The 19,893-nt window shown below is 30.1% G+C and overlaps 2 protein-coding genes across 2 annotated transcripts; one reads left to right on the forward strand and one right to left on the reverse strand.

Annotated features, from left to right (window-relative positions):
• The first annotated feature begins 7,606 nt into the window (after nt 1-7,606).
• LOC124831193 (lysM domain receptor-like kinase 4) lies at nt 7,607-9,771 on the forward strand. Its single transcript, XM_047305107.2, has one exon. It carries the CDS (start codon nt 7,744-7,746, stop codon nt 9,655-9,657), a length of 1,914 nt encoding a protein of 637 aa, XP_047161063.1. The 5' UTR covers nt 7,607-7,743; the 3' UTR covers nt 9,658-9,771.
• Nucleotides 9,772-9,949: 178 nt separating this feature from the next.
• On the reverse strand, nt 9,950-16,885 carry DA1. The gene is made up of 12 exons (XM_047305108.2): nt 16,286-16,885; nt 15,986-16,156; nt 15,806-15,896; nt 15,055-15,187; nt 14,005-14,125; nt 13,817-13,900; nt 12,665-12,784; nt 12,337-12,549; nt 11,757-11,813; nt 11,519-11,637; nt 10,677-10,735; nt 9,950-10,477 (listed from the first exon to the last, which is right to left on the reverse strand). Exons 2-12 carry the CDS (start codon nt 16,097-16,099, stop codon nt 10,161-10,163), a joined length of 1,428 nt encoding a protein of 475 aa, XP_047161064.1. The 5' UTR covers nt 16,100-16,156; nt 16,286-16,885; the 3' UTR covers nt 9,950-10,160.
• Nucleotides 16,886-19,893: the final 3,008 nt, after the last annotated feature.

Genomic DNA, 19,893 nt, shown 5'->3' on the forward strand with positions numbered 1-19,893 from the left:
TCAAAACAGTGTATACTTTCCTTACCTTCCACTTGATCACCCCTCCAACAGAATACATACATCAACATACCAATCTCAAATATCATCCCAGCCCAACCACATCCACAATCATAAATTTCCAGCATACAATTCATGCAGCAAATATCAAAATACAATTTCAACCCATAGAAAAGGATCTAGCTCCCCTTACCTCGGAGTTGAACTACCAAGCTCACAGGAACGCTCCTTTATAGTGTCTCACACACGAAAATTCCACCACACCCAGTCGGAACGGAGAAAACGTTCGGTAGAAATGAAGCTCCCTACGCCGCGAACGCTTGAGCAGTGCCTATCTCGAATTCTTACGGTTCAGAGAGTTGGAAATCTAGAGAGAAGGCAGAGAGAGCTTTAGGGCACAAGAGTTTAGAGAGAGAAAAGAAATGAGGTTCAAGAAAGAGAATGGGTTCTGAAGAGCCCCTCCTAAGGTCAAATTGGCCTTAGTCTGATGGGCCTGGCTGCCCCACATAAGGCCCAAAGGCCCTTTGTTAAATTTACAGGCCCTCACATTTATACAAAGTGAAATTTTATCAATTTATTTATAAGTAAAAACTTTTTTTTGTTATAAAAATTAGTTCAATTTTTATCTTAATATACCTATATTAAGTCTCTAAGTTAAAGTATTAAAATATCAAATTCTCCTTTTACTCTTAATCTATACACCGGTAAAAACACATACGTATGTGTATTAACTTTTTATATAATAATTATTTTTCTAAGACCAAAATCAGAAGATTTTTTAAAGTAGTAAAGATTCATTATTCTTTAAATTCAAATGGTTGAAGACTTTAATGTATCTTCAGACTGAAAAGGAGTATGCTTCCAACTTCGTACCTTTAAACTAAAATCTTTGATGTCCATGTCTTTTCAAGATTAAGAAAAGATATATCTGCAAAAGATATTTTGATAATTAAGTTAGTTAAGTATATTATAAATGTTGTAATAATGAGTACTTAGTTTATCTCATGTATTATAATATTTATATTATATTTTTGAATTTTATCTAAAGAGACCTAATCCACATAGTTAATTATTTTAATTAACTTTGATTAATACACTTAACTTAATCACATTTTATTAACATTAATAACTTGATCATATGGTTTTTGTTTTCGCTGAAATTATATATAAATAATTTTTTTAACTTTACTGTAAATATTTATTTATTTATTTTATAACTAGTTTTATAATTAAAAATGATTAAATTTTAAAAAATAGTTAACTTAAAAAAAACAACGATTAAATTTTAAAAATTAATAAAATTGATAAAATAATTAATTTAATTTAAAAAAACATGGACACCAATTCTGTTTATATATAGATATAGATAATACAATTAATATTTAAAAAAAAAACAGATCTAACTACATATCTACTATGAAATGAATTCTTGTCCATTTATTTATGAGCAATAATTTTTTTACGTAAAAAATAGTTTAGTTTTTATCTTAATAAATGTTCGAGTTAAGGTACTTTTTAGATATCAAATTTGATATAATTTTAATCTATAAATAATACAATTACTATTTTATAAAGATTTTTCATATCTAACTAGAATTTATACATAGCTACTATAAAGTGAATTCTTGTCCATTTATTTATGAAAAATAATTTCTTCACAAAAATTACTTTACTTTAGTTTGCTAGATATGAAATCAAGGTTAATGATGAGTTCGATTATAATTAGGGTAATGAGCCAATAAACTAATCAATGGCTTTAATTTAATCACTCAATTAAAGTAGTTTTAATTGAACGATAATCTTAATTCCTCACCGTTTTTAATTAAGAGTTGATAATGTCCTTTTAATTCCGAACTTCCATGAATTTTCCTCACAACACGACAACAATTTATTTATTGTTTTACGCATTGTTAATTCAAGATAGTGACTGCATTTTATAACAAAGATATTGTAAGATTAATTAATATATATTATTAAAGTCATAATCATGGAAGATCTTCTGTCACAAAAAAAAAATAATATGGTACAACCGTTACTAAATTGACCTCTTCTCTTAAAAATAATAGTTTTTCTAATAGTTAATAATTTTTTTATTAACTAGGTTTATGATAGAAAATGGGATAAACTATATATAATTGGTTGTTACCTCTTCACTCCAAGAAACTGGTATAGATTGCTGTGCTACTTTACAAAATGGCAGAAAGCATAATGGAAAATTAATGTAGAATCAATTCCCATGAACATTGAAATTCCTCACTAGCTTTGGGGAAAAAAAATCTTCTTTCTAGATTACATTTTTTTTTTATTTCTTATTCATATTTCTTTCAATTTTAATTTATAAATTTTATATTTTAATAGTTACATTTATAAATTTTAGAATATTACATTTCAATCCAATCTTAGTTTCATATTCATTTATTTTATTTTATTATTTAAGTATGTAACGTATTAGTGAATGAAATTTAAGTTAAATGAATATGTTATATTATTTAAATACTATGTATATAATTAGATTCTATAAACTTTATGTTCTCCTTTAAAATAAAATTCTTATTGTTACAATTTTAATATACCTAGTTTATCTTTTATGATAATGAAGTGAGTTTACTAATAATCTAAAAAGAATAAAATTTGTCACCTCAAGACCATTTGTAAAAATCTCATTTCCTCTTCACCAACTAGACTATTTTCTTTATATGAGTATGAAAGTCTAGTAGAATATAAGATATCTTTCAATGAATGTTCTAATAAATGCATAACATTAGACTCACATCTTACATCCTTTCTCCTTAGGAATGATATAAACATAAATTTAGTTATCACATCCAATCATTAAATAACATATTATTAGTCTTGTAACACCCTCTTGAATCATTCATTTCCATCAGATAATGTACCTCCTTATAACTTTCTCCTTAATTAAGACCATTGAGTTAGATAGACTCGCTTAGCAAAATCATACTATTGCTTAATAAGCAACCTTTAGAGGCTCTCTCGTTTATTGAGTCTCATTTTCCTCACTACCAAACTCAAGTTTGGCTTTCACTCAACGAGAGTCTTCCCACCTAGTGAATAGGTCTCTCCTGATTTTCTATCAAACTCAATTTTGGTAGTCGCCTAGTGAAAATAGTGCTCACCCAACGAATCTACATAATTTAGACAAAATAATCTTGAAATTTGGTAGTGCAATCCATACCAAAAATGCATCTCATTTTTCATACAAGTTACATACATTAGAAGAAGACCATAATTGACAACCATTCATTCCAATTAACATCATCAAATTCATAATTCCATCACTCATTCAAATCCAACAATACATAGCATGACACCCTATCTTATCTAAACTTCATATATAACCTACGTTGGAGTTCATACACCTCATTTCACATATATCAATCATTAACATGTAAAATGTGTCACACAATCACAATTCAACAATCATACAACATATCAGTAGGAATTCAAACAATGAAATAGTCAAGATTAACTTCCTTTACTTTAGTCAAGTACGTTTCTCTTAAACAAGAAGTTCTAAGCCTTTAATTAAGATTAGAGAACAACATAGAATCATCAAGAATAATCTTGAGTCAAATGAAACTTTAAGGTTCAAACATAAAAGAAGGTAAAAACAAGATTTACTATGTTTGACTCTTTGACTAAGTTGTTAAGTATAGTCCTCACAAAAATCAAAACTATGATTCTTGATCTTTAAGAAAATGAAAAATGAGCGAGATAAATTAAAAAGAAAATACATAGTTTAAAGAGTTTCATTATAGGTAGATTATGATTTTATAAAAATGAACTTTAGTTTTATATAACTTATACCTTTTAATATAAAAGTATTGCAATGTTTTAATTTTAATTAACCTACAATACTTATAAATTGATTTATAAGATATCACAAATTATACAATTTGAAATTCGAAATGTATTTTTTATTTTGTGTTTAGAAATGTACAACTTAAAATATAAATTTTGTATTCAAATTTTACATTTCAAAATTCAAAATAGAAACCTTACACTAAAGGGTGAAATTGAAATATTTTTTTCAAGTGTACAAAGTGCATGATGAAATTATGAAGGAAAAAGCAGCCGAAAGAAAAACAGGAATGAGTAAGAGGCCCAGGTGTCAAAGGAAGCCCAAAATGTCAGAACGGACCAGCTTAGGCCCTTTTCTTTTATTTATTTGCATGGTGTGAATTCCTCATCTAAGAGTTTTGCAATTTTTTACGAATAAAAAAGGTATAAAGGAGAGCTCAGATAGTATTATTTAGAAATCTTATAAATTAGGCTCCTATTTAATAAATAAAAGTATTAAATTAAAATTAGATATATTCAATATTTTTAAAATATAAAATGAATTCAATAATTAATAAGTAAAATTATTAATAAAAAAAGTTAAATATATTTTTAATCATGGAAAAGCTAATGAGTTTGTATTTCGGTTCATATTTTCTTTTCATTTCTATAAAATTTGAAATCAAAGTTTTTAGTCTACATATTTTACATTTTGATTTTAGTTCTTATGAAGTGTTTATTTAAATGCCATCCCTTTAAAATTTTAAATCACTATATTTAACCCTTAATACTTATTTTACTTTCTTAAACACTATATTACGTCTGAAAGGTTTAATTGATATTTTGGAGTATATAAATAAATGAATAATATCATGCAATATTATTAATAAAAAGCATTGATTTCCAATTTCAAAGAGATAAAAAGCAAAGAAAAAATTATACAAGACAAAATCAAAATATTTAAAAGAATAAAAAATATTGGGAGAATTTAAATTTTCTAGAAAATAAATTTATGGGTATGAGGTGATTTAATAAATAATAATAGAAAATAGAAAACTGCTTCCATAAAAATGATCAAGCTTAAATTCATAATACGAGAAAGATTAACAAGTTCACTTTATAAAAAAAAAAAGTAAAAAGGCACGTGTATCTAAAACAGGTTAACATTTTTTTCACAACTTTTATTAGGTAACATGTTTTTTAACCAATTCAGAAGATTATATAAAAACGTGCTGAATTATTTGGATTGCATTGACTTTATGTGTTAGTATAAACGTGTAACGATTGAATTAATCACTTCTTATTTTCTCATTTTATGAATACTTAAAAGAAAAATTCAATTCAAACAAATTGTTTATTGGATTGAGTGACTAAAAAATATTATCATAAAATCTTGTTATTAGCTTACAAGTGTCATGTTTTAATTTTAAGCTCGTTGAATAATATTGTAGGATAAATCACGTACATTTAAAATATTATCTATTTTATAATATAAAACTCAGTTATAGTTTTTTTCTTAAGAAATATTTTAGAGAATGAAAAGAGAAAAAAAATATTTAAACTGACTTAAATTTTAATTTTTAAACATATTATTGGGTGGAACACATAAATATGATTTGTTTTTGTGTTTTGTTAATTTCTTGAATATGATTTTGACAAATTATTACAATGGGAGAGAAAAAAAATTTATTTTGGAGCGTTACAGAAAATAATGTTTCGTACGTTGTGTATTTTTAGGAAGATAAAATGAATTGAAATTCTCAAATAAATCAAAATTAATTTACACACTAAACTTTTGTAGAAGTATATTTTCCATTTAACTTCGAAAGGTAAAGTGTATGTATACATGTTCATGATAACTTGGAAAATATTAAAAATATCTTACCTTTTATTTAATTTTTTATTTATAAATAAATTGAAAGTATATTCTTAGACATTTTGAAAAGTGGAGAAGTTGAATATCGAATTTAGCAATATTAAATAAAATGTTGGGTATTTATAATACTGTGTCTGACTTTGTTGTTATATTTTTTTTCCAACAAAGAGATGCTGGCCGGCGGCTGTATTAGCTAAGGCTATTTGTACATGTCGTTATCCTTAATTTATCTTTAATTATGTTTTATGTATTAGAATCAAGGTTTAATTAACATCATGATAATAATTATTTTCTTCTGTAAAAATTTAAGAGGTTTATTTGTTGAAAAAAATAGGTGTAAAATTCTCTGTTAACAAAAATATAATACTTTTTTATATTTTTAATTTAATCTAAGTTCATCGTAGTATATTTGTTTGTATCTAAGATGAGAAAATTATACATCTCCGATTGATTATGAGAGGAAGTTGAAGAATTAGAATAGATGAATTAAATAAAGTGTGTTAAAATGTTATTTTCAACACTTTTAAGATTGCGTATACGATAACTAATATTGGTAATGTAACATTTGACTTTGGACGAGAAGCATATTATACTATATTTTCTTATTTGCATGCAACTAATATTTTTATAATAATAATAATAATAATAATAATAATAATAATAATAATAATGTTCATATTTAGTAAAGTTAACAAGGTCATTTTAGTTAGGATTTACAGAATATAAATAGAACTAATTAAAATGGTCTGGTTTGCAATTTTTCATCAAAGCTAATCAAATCAGTATAGCTAAGAATGATTTGGTTGAATTCAATTGGATTTTATTACAATTACATTTTAAAAATTATTTTAAATCTTAAAATACTTGTAGAATTTTTAAATATTTACAACTCAGTAACCACCATTTAAAATGTTTAAAATTAAATTTTAAAGACTATCAAAATAAAAGTATAATAAATAATAATAATAATAATAATATCAAATAAGCGAAAACAAAATATTTCTAAATCTCTAAAAAACATTAACTTTGAAGTAGTCCATAAAATTTTTTAATTTACATGAATGTCGAGTCTGAAAAAAATTATTTTAGATGATTGAAATTCAAACGTTCACATTATAACATAATTTTCTCTCTCTCCAAAACTTTCAAAAGACAACAACATACATAAGATATAAATTGAATTGAGAATGTTGATGTAGAATCACAAAAATGTGATTGATGGATAATTCATAAAATTGAATAGTAGGTATTATGAGGCAATGATTCAAATGCAAGTTTTACCAATAGACTTAGTCATATAACAAAAACATAAGATAGTAAAAGCCTATCAAGATTTATGTCATTTAGATGAAGATGTTGTAAGAAGTTATTGCATGAGATATATACCAACAAAAACTAAGTTATAAGACAGACAAAATTATTATAATAAGCGTTACGAGTATTTATCTAACTTTCAACTTTATGAGTTTAGTGAAAAAAGACAGTGTGAAATAAATATAAAAAAGTTTATATGTATCAAAATATATGCATAAAAAAAATTATATGAAGCAATTAAAGATATATGTAATTAAAAGTAAGATTTTGAAAATGTACAAAATAAGAATCTAATTAGTAAGATAAACCGTGGCAGCCTGAGCTCGAGAACGAAAATACAAGGACAAAATCTACAACAACCTTATGCAAGTTGCTGTATATTTTTATAGATTGGTTCATTCTCTGAATGATTAAAATAATCCACATTCTTCTTTATCTTCATTTTTCCCATAGTTTACATCACAGCATAATATAATATGAAGCAACCCCAAAACCAAGTCAATTTTTAAATATGATCACAGTTATGTAATTCATCTCTTAAAGCAATCATGGTACACTGAAACAGTGGTCCCAAACAGCGTTTGGCAATTGCCTATTGTTTTCTGTAGTATACTGAATTAGTCAGCAAAATTCTCACGCGTTATTCTGCTATAATAGTGGTACAATGAGACTCAAGCATCTTAAATTATCACACTCAAATGTGTTCTCACTTTGTTTTTTCGTAGTCTTCTTTTTGTCTTTAACACAATCTCACCATGAATCATGTTGCATTTCTCTTCACAATAACGTTTTTTCTTCTTTGTTTTGATGGCAAGGCACAGCAAAATTACTCTGGGAATTCAATTCTCAGCTGCAAGAATGATGACAAAATGGGGCCTTCACCTTCATTCCTTTATACCTGCAATGGCCTCAACAAATCATGCATGGCCTTCTTAATCTTCAAATCAAGGCCTCCTTTTAACACCGTACTCACAGTTTCCAACCTCACATCATCAAACCCAGAAGAGCTTGCAAGAATCAATGGTGTAACTGTGCTCACAGAGTTCCCAACTGGGAAAGAAATGATTGTCCCTCTGAACTGTTCTTGTTTAAGTAGGGACTATTACCAAGCTGAAACTGAATATGTATTGGGGCAATCCCCAACGTATTTCACAGTGGCAAATAATACTTTTCAGGGTTTGACCACTTGTGATTCGCTCATGCGTGCTAATCCATATGGGGAATTTGATTTGCTTCCTGGCATGGAGTTGCACGTGCCACTCAGATGTGCTTGTCCAACAATGCATCAGGTCACGGACGGCACCAAGTATTTGCTGACATACTCGGTGAACTGGGGTGACAACATTACAAGCATTGCTACAAGATTCAGTGTAGCAGCAAGGAATGTGGTTGATGCCAATGGTTTTAACACACCAACAGAATCTCTTTTTCCCTTCACAACTGTTCTGATTCCTTTGCCAAGTGAACCTCTGAGTTCAATGACCAAAGTTGTTAGTGATCCACCAGATATGTCACCTCCTCTTGTTTGCAGCTCCATGAAGTGCAAGTCAAAGAGGAAATTCTACACTGCTATTGCCACCACAGTGGGTTCCATTGTGGTTCTGTGTGCTGTCCTTTATGGGGTTTTTCTGTTCAGAAAGAGATCTGCAAGGTTCGTTAAGAGAGGTGAAGAAGGTGAGAAAGCAAAGAGGTTATCTTCAGATGATATCCGTGGTGAGATAGCAATCATTGAGCATCACTCTAAAGTTTATGAGTTTGAGGAAATAAAGGAGGCCACAGAAATTTTTAGTTCAAAGAATAGAGTTAAAGGTTCAGTGTTTCGTGGGGTATTTGGTGAAGAGAAGAACATACTGGCTGTTAAAAAAATGAGAGGAGATGCATCCAAGGAAGTGAATTTGCTGAAAAGAATCAATCATTTCAACCTGATAAAGCTGCAGGGTTACTGTGAAAACGATGCTTGTTCTTATCTTGTTTATGAGTATATGGAAAATGGCTCTTTGAGAGAATGGCTAAGCAAAAACAGGACTACCGAGCACCAGATTTTGGCAAAGAGGATTTTGATTGCTCTGGATATTGCCAATGGTCTTCAGTATCTTCACAACTTCACGGAACCTTCCTATGTGCACAGGAACATAAACAGTGGAAACATTCTTCTAAACAAAGATCTGAGAGCCAAGATAGCAAATTTCGCACTTGCTGAAGAATCAGAAAGGAAAATAACTTCCAGTTGTGCCTTGTCAGATATGGAGAGTGGTTATATTGCTCCAGAGTATCATGAGGCAGGGATAGTCACCACCAAAATGGACGTTTATGCTTTTGGAGTGGTACTGTTGGAATTGATCACAAGTAAAGATTTTGTTACTATACCAGAAGAGAGAGAAGCAATGCTACATGTAGTCATAGTAAACTTCATTGGAAAGGAGAATGAAGAAGAGAAGGTGAGTTTGTTCGTTGATCCTAGCTTCACTGGAAACAATGAGAAAGTGTGTGCTCTCCAGCTAGTTAAATTAGGTCTAACCTGCTTGATTGAAGAAGCAGAAGAGAGGCCAAGCATGGTAGAGGTAGTCTCTAGCTTATTGAAAATATATGTAAGTTATATGGACCAAATATTACCACTTAGCATCAACAGTAGTCCCAGCATCCACAATAGTCTCAGCATGGAGATGTGAAAATATATACTTTGGCTAGCTGAGATAGAATGTAGAATTCCATTACTTTTGCAATTAATTTGAATATATTATACGTATTTCATGTAAAATTTTAAATTGATTCATTTAAACATACATTACTTAGTCCTCTAGCATCTGTTTTTACCAATCGTTATTCCTTTCCATGGTGGCCACCTGATTTCTTATTAACTGAATAAAACGTAACGAGTAAACAAAAAGATAGCTGAATATAGGTATTGTGAGGAAAGTGATCTTTATTGTTAGTTTTCGGAGATAGCAGAGTTTAAGAGTCTATTCCAAAAAGTAGCAGTGTGATAAATTAGAAAAAAATGTGAATGTAATGAATATACCGCAACAGCATCAATAATTACAAGTACAAAAAATCATCAACTCGTTGAAGCTAATGCCTAAAGCAGACCTTGACCTTGGTTTCTAATAACAGGCCAGGCTTTATATGAAGAAAGAATGAAAAAACAATATGTTAATGGAGTATCTCTGTGTACTTAATATGGAAAAGTCCCCGTCATCTTGATGTGGTGAAGGGTCCTTTGTAGACCATATTTACGCACTGCTTTTTGACCTGCCCTAAACCCATCTCCATAAACAGGGGAAATGTCTGATTCAATCTGGTGTTTGAAGAACTCCCCAAGCTTCCTCTCAAACTGAGGTCTTTTACCCTTTTTAGATGTGTGTGATGCAGATGAGGATGAAGCTGATACAAAGTTGCTGCCTGATGCAGAGCTTAGTTCAGACTCCAACCACATATGAGCCAAAACCTGACAGATACCTTCTTCAACATCTTGACTTAGAGTCCGATAACCTTCATAAACAAACACATATTATAGCATAAATTTGAGAGACAACCCCAACGGAATAACATTGGTTCAATGCTAGGTGATTAATCTTAACTGTTCAAATGAAAAACAGTTTACATGTCGTAACCAAAACAAATACATCCCAATTGCAACAACTTAATGGATAAATCCTAATGAAACAAATTCTCTACAATAAAATAGTACCTTTAAGTCGAAGCCAGGCATGCATCATCTCATGGGCTAGGATCGATCCAGTGAGCAATCTGTCAAAAATAGAATTCATGTGTAAATGATATCAACAGATGAAATCAAAGTTGTAGCCAAAGGAAGGGGAAGGGGTGGGATTTTCTCTCAGAAGATCTATTATTCTAAAAGTCGGGACACTGAGAGCAAAAACCCAAAGAATCTTGCATGCATAGGAGAAATGTTAGATAACTAATAAAAACAAGGCAACGGTTGCTTGGTTGCAGATATTACTTTTGTAGTTAACTTCCTTTTCAAAATTCTAAAAGAACACACGGGTTTCTACTTGAAGCAGTAGAGAATTCACATAAGCAAAACCTATGGATGCCAAGGAGAAGAATGTTACAATTTGCATCTTTTACATTCTTTCATTCTTATTTAGCCATGTTAGTAAAAGGCCCAGGTAAAATACATTGCTTTTGTCTAACATACAAGGCTTGATTGAACTTTTGGTCTATCTACTATCCTCATTTACCAAATTTGCCTCCCCAATTTTTTTTCCTGAGTTTGATCCTTCACTATTGCTCTGTGCCACTGTCAGTCTTAGCGCAGTGCCAAAATTGCACAATCAAAATACTAAGAGAATCAAATTCATAAAACAAAATAGGGGGACTAAATTCACAAATGACAAAGGCACCGAATTGCCATTGGGTCTCTGCAACTAGAAAAATATTACACATGGATCTTTTGCCGACAGTTGTGTTAATCCTTGGGAAATTTTCTTCTCTTCTGGATTTGATACTTTTTAAATTATTTATATGCTCATACGCATTTAGTTTGTCGCCATGTTACAACTTGTTTACCTTGGAAGACCATATAAAATGAGAATAGCTGTCACATCACAATGTGGAGCCATCCTGTATGGCTGTGCTCTTATGTCCATTGCTCCATTTCCTGTCCCAAATCTAGGTCGTCTTGAGAACTGATAAAGTTTACATGCAATGTACCATAGATTGTTAATGGTTCGTTCTAAAGAAATTCTATCGTCTAACCATAAAAATCAATTAGTGTCACCAAAGAAAAAATAACACGAAATCTTACAGTGCTGAGCTCCTCTGAGAGGCAGAGCCCTCTGGTTTCCGGCATGTGATAATGTCCCTGCCCATGATGAAATGGAAAAGCACTGTTTTAATCACGAACTAAGTATGAATTAAAGATTCATAGTTGAAAGCATTTTGACTTGGACAGTATTATTTATTACAAAAATTAGACTTCCAAATATGAATATATTTCTTTTTGTTTCCTTTTTCTCTTCAATTTTCTATATCATGCATGTCAGATTGAATTATTTGACAGACCAAGCATTAAACTTCAAATATGAATATACTTATTTTGTTTCGTTTGCTCTTCAATTTTCAACATCACACATGTCGGGCTGAATTATTTGACAGAGTATGAAGTTAACATATCACAGGAGAAAAACCTCAGTCAGATAGAATTTGCAAAGCTATCAATAGCAATAGCAATAGCAAAAGGCAGTATTTTCCTTTTAATATGAGTTGTGTAGATAGTGCCAAACATCCAAAAAATAGTTCCAAGTATGTCGGATAAAGGAATGTCGTTATAATTAAATCATGTTACTATATTTACTGCACACAGATGACAATGCATTTTCTCTTACATTCTTATCTCCCTCTCTTGCTTCATTCAGTGCTTGTCTTTCAACCAATAGTAGTGGAATTTGCTGATCCAGTTTCATATTTAGGCTTTCATAAAATCTTCGTATATCAGCATAAAGGGGTTGGCATTCATTTGTATCCATGATAGCAGAATCCAGACACTCTAAACAGAGCTTCCGGCCATCCTTAAGCGCAATATATCCTGCCTCTTGCGACTGAAAATGAAGAGAGAAGATTTTCAGTACGCTCTTTTTATTTTGCACCATAGAAGTTCATCCACTTCTCCCCAGGCAAGCTTATATCAGATAAATATAATCCATCCATACTAACCTCCATTCGCTCACAACTGCAACATCGTGGAGTACAGTCATGTTCATGAGAAGGGCAATATTTCTGGACCCAGAATGGATGTGCCCTATATTCAATAAGACCAGCAGGATTTGTTGGAATCTGTGAAAATATATATTACCAAAAATCAACAGCAACAGGCAATGAGATATGAGGCCAAAGTAAAGGTAAAAACTTACAAGAAAGTCATTTTTAGTTCTAACAAGAAAATCAAACTGATAAAATCATGAATGACTCAAACAATGTCTACAAGTTTGGATGAACAAGGTGATCAATCAACAATGGTCAATCCAGTAAGAAGGTTGTGCAGTAAGAATGTCATTGCCACAATGGTTGAACATGGTGAAAAGCTATGCTTGTATTAGCTATGTTGAAGTTTTTGTAAAAGGCTGGTTTGTGAACTGGGCACCAATGAGAATCCTGTGCAAGTATTTTGGTTCAGGGCATGAAATGGGGGATGAGGTGTTGGGACAAGTCCTTGAGGTGATGGCAGTCACTGAAAGGAGAGGTGTTGTTAAATTGAGACCAAAGGAGACATTGCGGGTGATGGGCAATTTTGTGGTTTCTGCAGGGAGAGTAAGAACCATTTGGCAGATATACTGATCGATAGTCATGGGTACAGGGAGTGGTTCCCAGTAAAAGAAGTTGGACATGGTTGGGGCTTTTGTGATTGAGTGGTTGAAAGTCTGATGGGGGTAATGGTTGACACAAATTTGAGAATGGTTTGGTCAAATGATTTGGTGTTGTTTAGTCTTTAGATGCTGATCCACAAAACATGTATTGCTGTTGTTATTCCTATAAGAAGTTTACAGCCAGAACTTTAGTATCTTGCTTGTGGGGATGAAGGTGTACATGAACATGTGTATGCAGATAGGTGATGCTGAGTGCAAAGAAGATGTGAGAGAGTGATGCTGTGTAAGGGAGTTGTGTTCTCAGTGAAAGGATAAAAAAGAACATGGGTGTGGACAGCATAGGAGAATTGGATTTTTTTAATCAAAGGTAGCTAAGGGGTGTTATTGGGGTAACAACTAACAAGTGATAGGTCAAAAATAGCAATGGTGTGCATGTCATTATATAAGTAAATCTAAGGAGTACTGAGTGCATTTTTCACTAAAGCTTGTTCAAAATACTTACAAAGTGCTTGCAGACATCACATTTCGGGTGGTAGCTTTCCTTATAACATGATTTATGGTAAGGGTAATTCCCAGATGTGGAGAACTGCAATAATAATAAGCAAAAACAAAACTGTAAGTCAAGAATGAAAACCATTTATGAAAATAGAAAAAACAAGTAATGTGGCAGGTAAATGGAAATTTTAGCACCTCATAATCAGAGATTGGTAGGTTGCAAGCTCGGCAGCGGAAGCATTCAGGATGCCAGAATGCGTTCAAGCAATTAAGATATCGCCCATAACCAATCTCAGTATAGCAGCCAGCACAAATCCTATTATGTAAATAACTACACAACTTTAGTTATCTGCATAACATTATTGATATTATGAAGGTATAGAAAATTGAAAGAAGAGAATAATTTCAACAACTGAAAATAAACGGGATGATACTGGGATAGATGTTTTCTCCTTTATCATTGAGCATGATGGTCTATAGGTAAGAAAACACTCTCTTACACACTTTCTTATTGGTTAAAATTTACTGAAAATACAAAGTCAAGTGCGAGCCATTAAATAAGTTCTGAAACACACCAATTTTGTGATTTTAAATAAATTTCAATCAGTAAGAGTGTTCAAAAGAATGTGTTCCTAACACCTAACAGATAATCATATCACTTCTTTGCAAGTGGATTTCATAGGTACTTGAGGATATTTGGTACTAATTCATCCCATAATAATATGGAGTCTAGTAATGTATATTATAATATTAATATTTAGCTGTAAATTAGTCCAAATGCAGCAGTTTCACTAAACTAATGCATCTTTATGATATGTTTCGAACAAGGTATTTATTTAAGGAGGAGGAAAAGGATGAGATCAAGGTATGCAGACTACCACCAAACCCAGTTAGATAAACCACTCTTACCAAAAATATTGGTAATGAAATGACTAATTAGTCATAGCAATATCAGTTAATAAGTATTTCAAAAAGACCAGCACAAATAAGTGAAATTACAAGAAAAATATGTTGATCACCAACTAAGGGATAAATATTTGTCAAAATAGAGAATTTCAATCAAGCAGTGGCAGTATATGTCAATGTGAGAATTTATAGAACCAGGACTTGTGACCCTACGGCAAATGGTGAATAGACAAATGAAGATGATTCTTTTAACATATGAATCGAAGTAATCAAACAAAAGAAGTGCTGAATTATGATACCAACTTCGTACATTGTTATTATCCAACATCTAACTCGTACCTGGACCCCATGGGGAAATACTGAATTGGTTGATACGCATTTTCATTTCCATATCTGGGAGGAGACTCCACGTTTAGACTTTCTTCTAAAGCTCTGGCAAGTTGTTCATCTTCTTCTAACTGTGATCTGTTGTCTACAGAACAGACAGAGGCTTGTAGATGTGAAACGGTAATATATTTTATAATAAGGAAATACACTTTAGAAAAGATTATCTACACAAAAATAAAGTTACTATAAGTTATAAGTGTAATATATATTTAAAAAGATAGATACAAAAAAAAAACTGTGCAAAATTAGTCAATCTTCAACACAGTAGTAATTGGTACATAATTAAGTTAGCACATTATCGAAAGTGAAGCTACCAACTATGCTAAGCCACAATTTAAAACACCAAACTGCACACAATGCGTTCAAAGACGTGGCATCCACATTTACAATCACATTTAAATAAGACATTGAACAGAAAGCAAGAACTTTTTTCATTTACCAAATGATCTGATCACAGATTTCACATAAAAATTCTCACAGCAACAAAATGAAGACAAAGGGGGGGCAGCGGAAAAAACACTATCGAAAACTCGAAAAATAGCAGCACGGGCATTCCAAATTTGGCACTTGGCAAAATTGCATTAGTCCACAGCAAACTGTTCCTTAGAAAGTAAACATCAAACAAATGCACTGGCAAACACTTGGCTCGTTCAGCACCAAATCAAGAATACTCAATGATGTCTTAGGAGCTGAAATCACTCACCATTTACATTGTGTGTTCGCTCGCTCTCTTCCACCAACGACAGTGCAATAGCACGATCTATATCCTCATTCTCGTTCTGATTCCAAACATCCTGCAATCCAAACAAACTCTTAGTCCTGTAAGGAGGACAAAACAGTAACTTTCAAAACCTTTCGTTGATTAGAATGTTAGAATGCTGACATTTGTTGTTACCCCCGAAGTCGATGGCAAATAATAACCAGCATCCTCTTTACTATAATGTCCCTCCGATATCTTCTGCTCAGACCCTTTGAAAATTCTGCTAAGCCAACCCATCCACTCACTCAAAAAAGAATCACTACAACTTCATACAAAGAACAAAAAATTTCCTTCCTGCGCATATTGCAAAACAAGACCAAATTATATATATATATATAAAAAAAAGCTAAATACATAAAAAAACAAACAATCATAATTACTGCCAGCTGCAAAACCCCGAATTTCAAGTGTGCGTGGATTCACCTTTTAACAAATGGCGGAAGAATCAAGACTGAATTGAAGAAAACAAGTGTGTGATGATCTAATAAATCAACAGGTATGTAATTACAACAATATGGCTCTTTTCTGTAGAAAGAAGATAAAAAAAAACTCGCTTTTTTGGGTGCGTGTTAAGGGAAAGAAGCTGGCAGGAAAAAGTGGAACGATTCAAAAACGAGTTGGAAGGCGAAGAGTGAAGATGATTGACATTTGCAAGGATTGATTGAAGGATTGAAAGGAGAAGAAAGTGGAAGCGCACGCACGCAGACGATTTGAAAGTCAAATTAGAAGAAAGAAACGTGGAAGCGTTTTTGGGGGCTGAAGAAAAAATCGAGAAAGAAAAATAATTTGAAGTAATTAACACAAAAGTGATAAACCCTTATGATGAGGAAGGATCAAGGAAAATAAAGATGAAGATGGGTTTGAAATTGGTGTGAATGTGTTTCGTGTTTGCTTGTGCGCCTGGTGGGGTCCACCTTCTTCTTCTTCTTCTTCCCCTCTCCTCAAGGAGACCCCAAAGGTGAAGAAAAAAGGCACAAACAAAAAAAACAAAGGCAAAAGATTTTTCTTTATGATGGAATAAAGAGAGGAGAAGGACGATGAAGAACAGAGTTTTATTGTTTTTGTTGGATTGTAATTAGTTAATTCATTTTATTTAATTAATTAATTAATCAATTAATTAATTAGTGTTTATCGTTGATTGCGTTGTTGTGGGGATTCATGCGTTGAGTAGAGTACGCGGTTGGTTTGGTAGAAAGAGAGGGAAAATATTCCCTGGCGCACACGCACACGAGATTCATGCGGATGCGGGGATTACTTTTAGATCAAGTTTAAATTCATTGATTTCGTTAATCATTTAAATAAACCCTTGAATTCCAAAGAATGGATTTTGAGATTTTCTTTTTTAGTGGACAAAAATTATGAATATTTATATTTCAAACCTAAAAAATTATGTTATGTCTTTTCATGAATATTTTTCTATCTTTAATTAGTGGAAACACAGTGTGTCTAATCTTTTTCTTTATTCTAGTACAATTGTATTAAACTATAAAATAACTTTTAATAAAATTTATTATAAAAATAAACAATTTCTATCATTTTTGTAATTAATTTTTTTTTCTTACTAATAATTATTTGAATTGAAAAAATTAGATCTTAAAAATGATAAAATAGTAAGATAATTATTTTAATTTAAAAAATACTTAAATTTAAATTAATGATTATTTAAAAAAATGATAATGTAATTGTTTTAATTTAAAATAGAAATTACTTAAAAGATAAAATTGAAAAAGAAAAGTATATACAATGAAACAAATCCCATTGTATATAAATATAAACAGATATAGGTACAGATAATTTAAATTTAAAAAATGGTTACCAAAGGATATAATCGGAAAAAAAATGTCAAAAAAAATCTTATTTGTATAAAAATAGTATAGATTATTTTATTGTGTTTGAAAAACATAATTAGATACCCAAATTAATATACCATTAATTTAATTATTTTTAACCTTAACTCATATTCAAATTAATATTAAGATAAGACATGTGTTAATGAGACATAGGTAATATGTTGGGTTGATTTGACAATATAATTAATGTTGTTTGTACCTTTTGTTACATGTTATATATAGATTTAGTGACGTGACTATTTTATGTCGCGTATTTTAACTGTATAATTTTTTAATTATAATAGTGAAAGAAAGACGGTTACGTAAAATTACACAGTTTACTCGTAGTTAACTTTCTCACTGTAGGATTTAAACAATTTATATAATTTTGACATGTGTTATAAGTGTAAAGTATATATGATTAGCTTCTGGTAAGAAATTTTATAATATATCTTTGAAAAAATATAAAAAATTGTAATTACAAAATTTACATGCTATTGCAGTAAAATCCTATAATGAAAAAGAAGCATTGTTCTTCGATTTTTCAAAGACAAAGAATAAGTCATTTCATTCGCAACCTTAAGACATTGAAAAGGTTTATTAAAGTGGATTAAAAAATATTTTCTAATAAATAATCCTAAATTTTAGCAAAATATTTAGAGTTTTCTTTATCGAAAAGATAAGAATGTGATAGAATAATTTAATTTAACTTATTATTTAGTGCATGCCACATAACAAATTATATATTTTTTAATATATATGTATATTAAAAAGATGAAATAGATAACCAATATTATACCTAAGATCTAAATTTTGTTTAAGATGAATGTTAAATGAATACAAATTTAAAAATATATAAATAAAAATTATATATTTTCTTGTTGTATTCTAAAATTTTAAATCTATAAAATTTTGTTATTTGATTGTTAAGAAGATATATGGTTGTAATAAAAATTGGTGGTTTGGATTTTGGAACTCAATTGGATTATTGGGTGTGTTAAGGAAGTTTTGTTACTCAGGCATTTTTAATTAAGTAATAAGAGTTAATATTATACATATTTAATGGATTAATTTTTTAGGTTGGTATAGCCAGGAGCAAGGGATACGATGATCCCCAATTTTTTTTTATATTTTTTTGCATATAATAATGAGACTTAAATGAGGAAAATTTTCAAATTATTTAATAAGATCATTAAATTTTAATAAATGATAAAACATTGTGCCATGTGGGTTGGTTCCTAGACTCATGGGTCCGAATCAAATGTAATGTGACTAATAAAAAAAATTAGTCTACATTTTTTATACAAAATAATAGATCAAATGTATGACAAACAAAAATAAGATTGGTTTACCTAAGTAGTCATTCCAAATAAAATCTTATTTTCATAGTATAATTTTTTATATACGAGTTTTTATATAAGCAAAAAAGTGTTTGAAATATAAGAATTTAGATAATTACTTATTTTTTAAGTTTCGATATTTTAAATTACTTAATTGTTTCCATTTTTTAAATAATTTTCTAGGAAGTGAAATCTTATGTATTATGTATAATGTGTATATATCTTAGTTATCGTTTAATATTAACAATATTTTAAACAATAAAACATTATAAAGTTATTGCGGGTAAAAATCTTAAATTCATTGGTTTATTATATCTTATTATCATAAATATTAAATTCACAAAGTATAATTTAATATCTTATAATCATAAATCTTGAATTCATTGGTTTATTATATCTTAAGATTTGTTTTTTATAAATAGCCCAATGTCTAGCAATTTGTGAATAATGTTAAATCCTCCTTCAAATATTTGTTAATGAAAAAAAAAAGAATGCTGCAAGCAGATTTGCAATATTGCCACTGAATTAAATAAACTTAAAAAAATTAACCTGAAAAAAACTTGGCTAACTTAGTTTAATGTAGACTACTTAAAAGGTAGGACATAAATAACTAGTAATAGACCCTAACTTTACAAATACAGAAATTCATTTCATAATTTTTATTTGTAGAAATAAGTTGCTTAAATGTATACAGATAATATTTACTTTTTCCTTTAAATTAATGACGATTTTTGTAGACCCTCGTTGTCACTATCCATGCACCAATGGTTAAAGATAAGAGAACTTGATAAAAGAAATATTCAAATATTTATTTATTATTATTTATATATAACACTATTTAACACACAATAGTAACATTAAA

This window comes from Vigna umbellata, chromosome 1 (assembly GCF_029865625.1).
Source record: "Vigna umbellata cultivar VRB3 chromosome 1, Vumbellata_1.0, whole genome shotgun sequence".
NCBI classification, from domain to species: Eukaryota; Viridiplantae; Streptophyta; class Magnoliopsida; order Fabales; family Fabaceae; genus Vigna; species Vigna umbellata.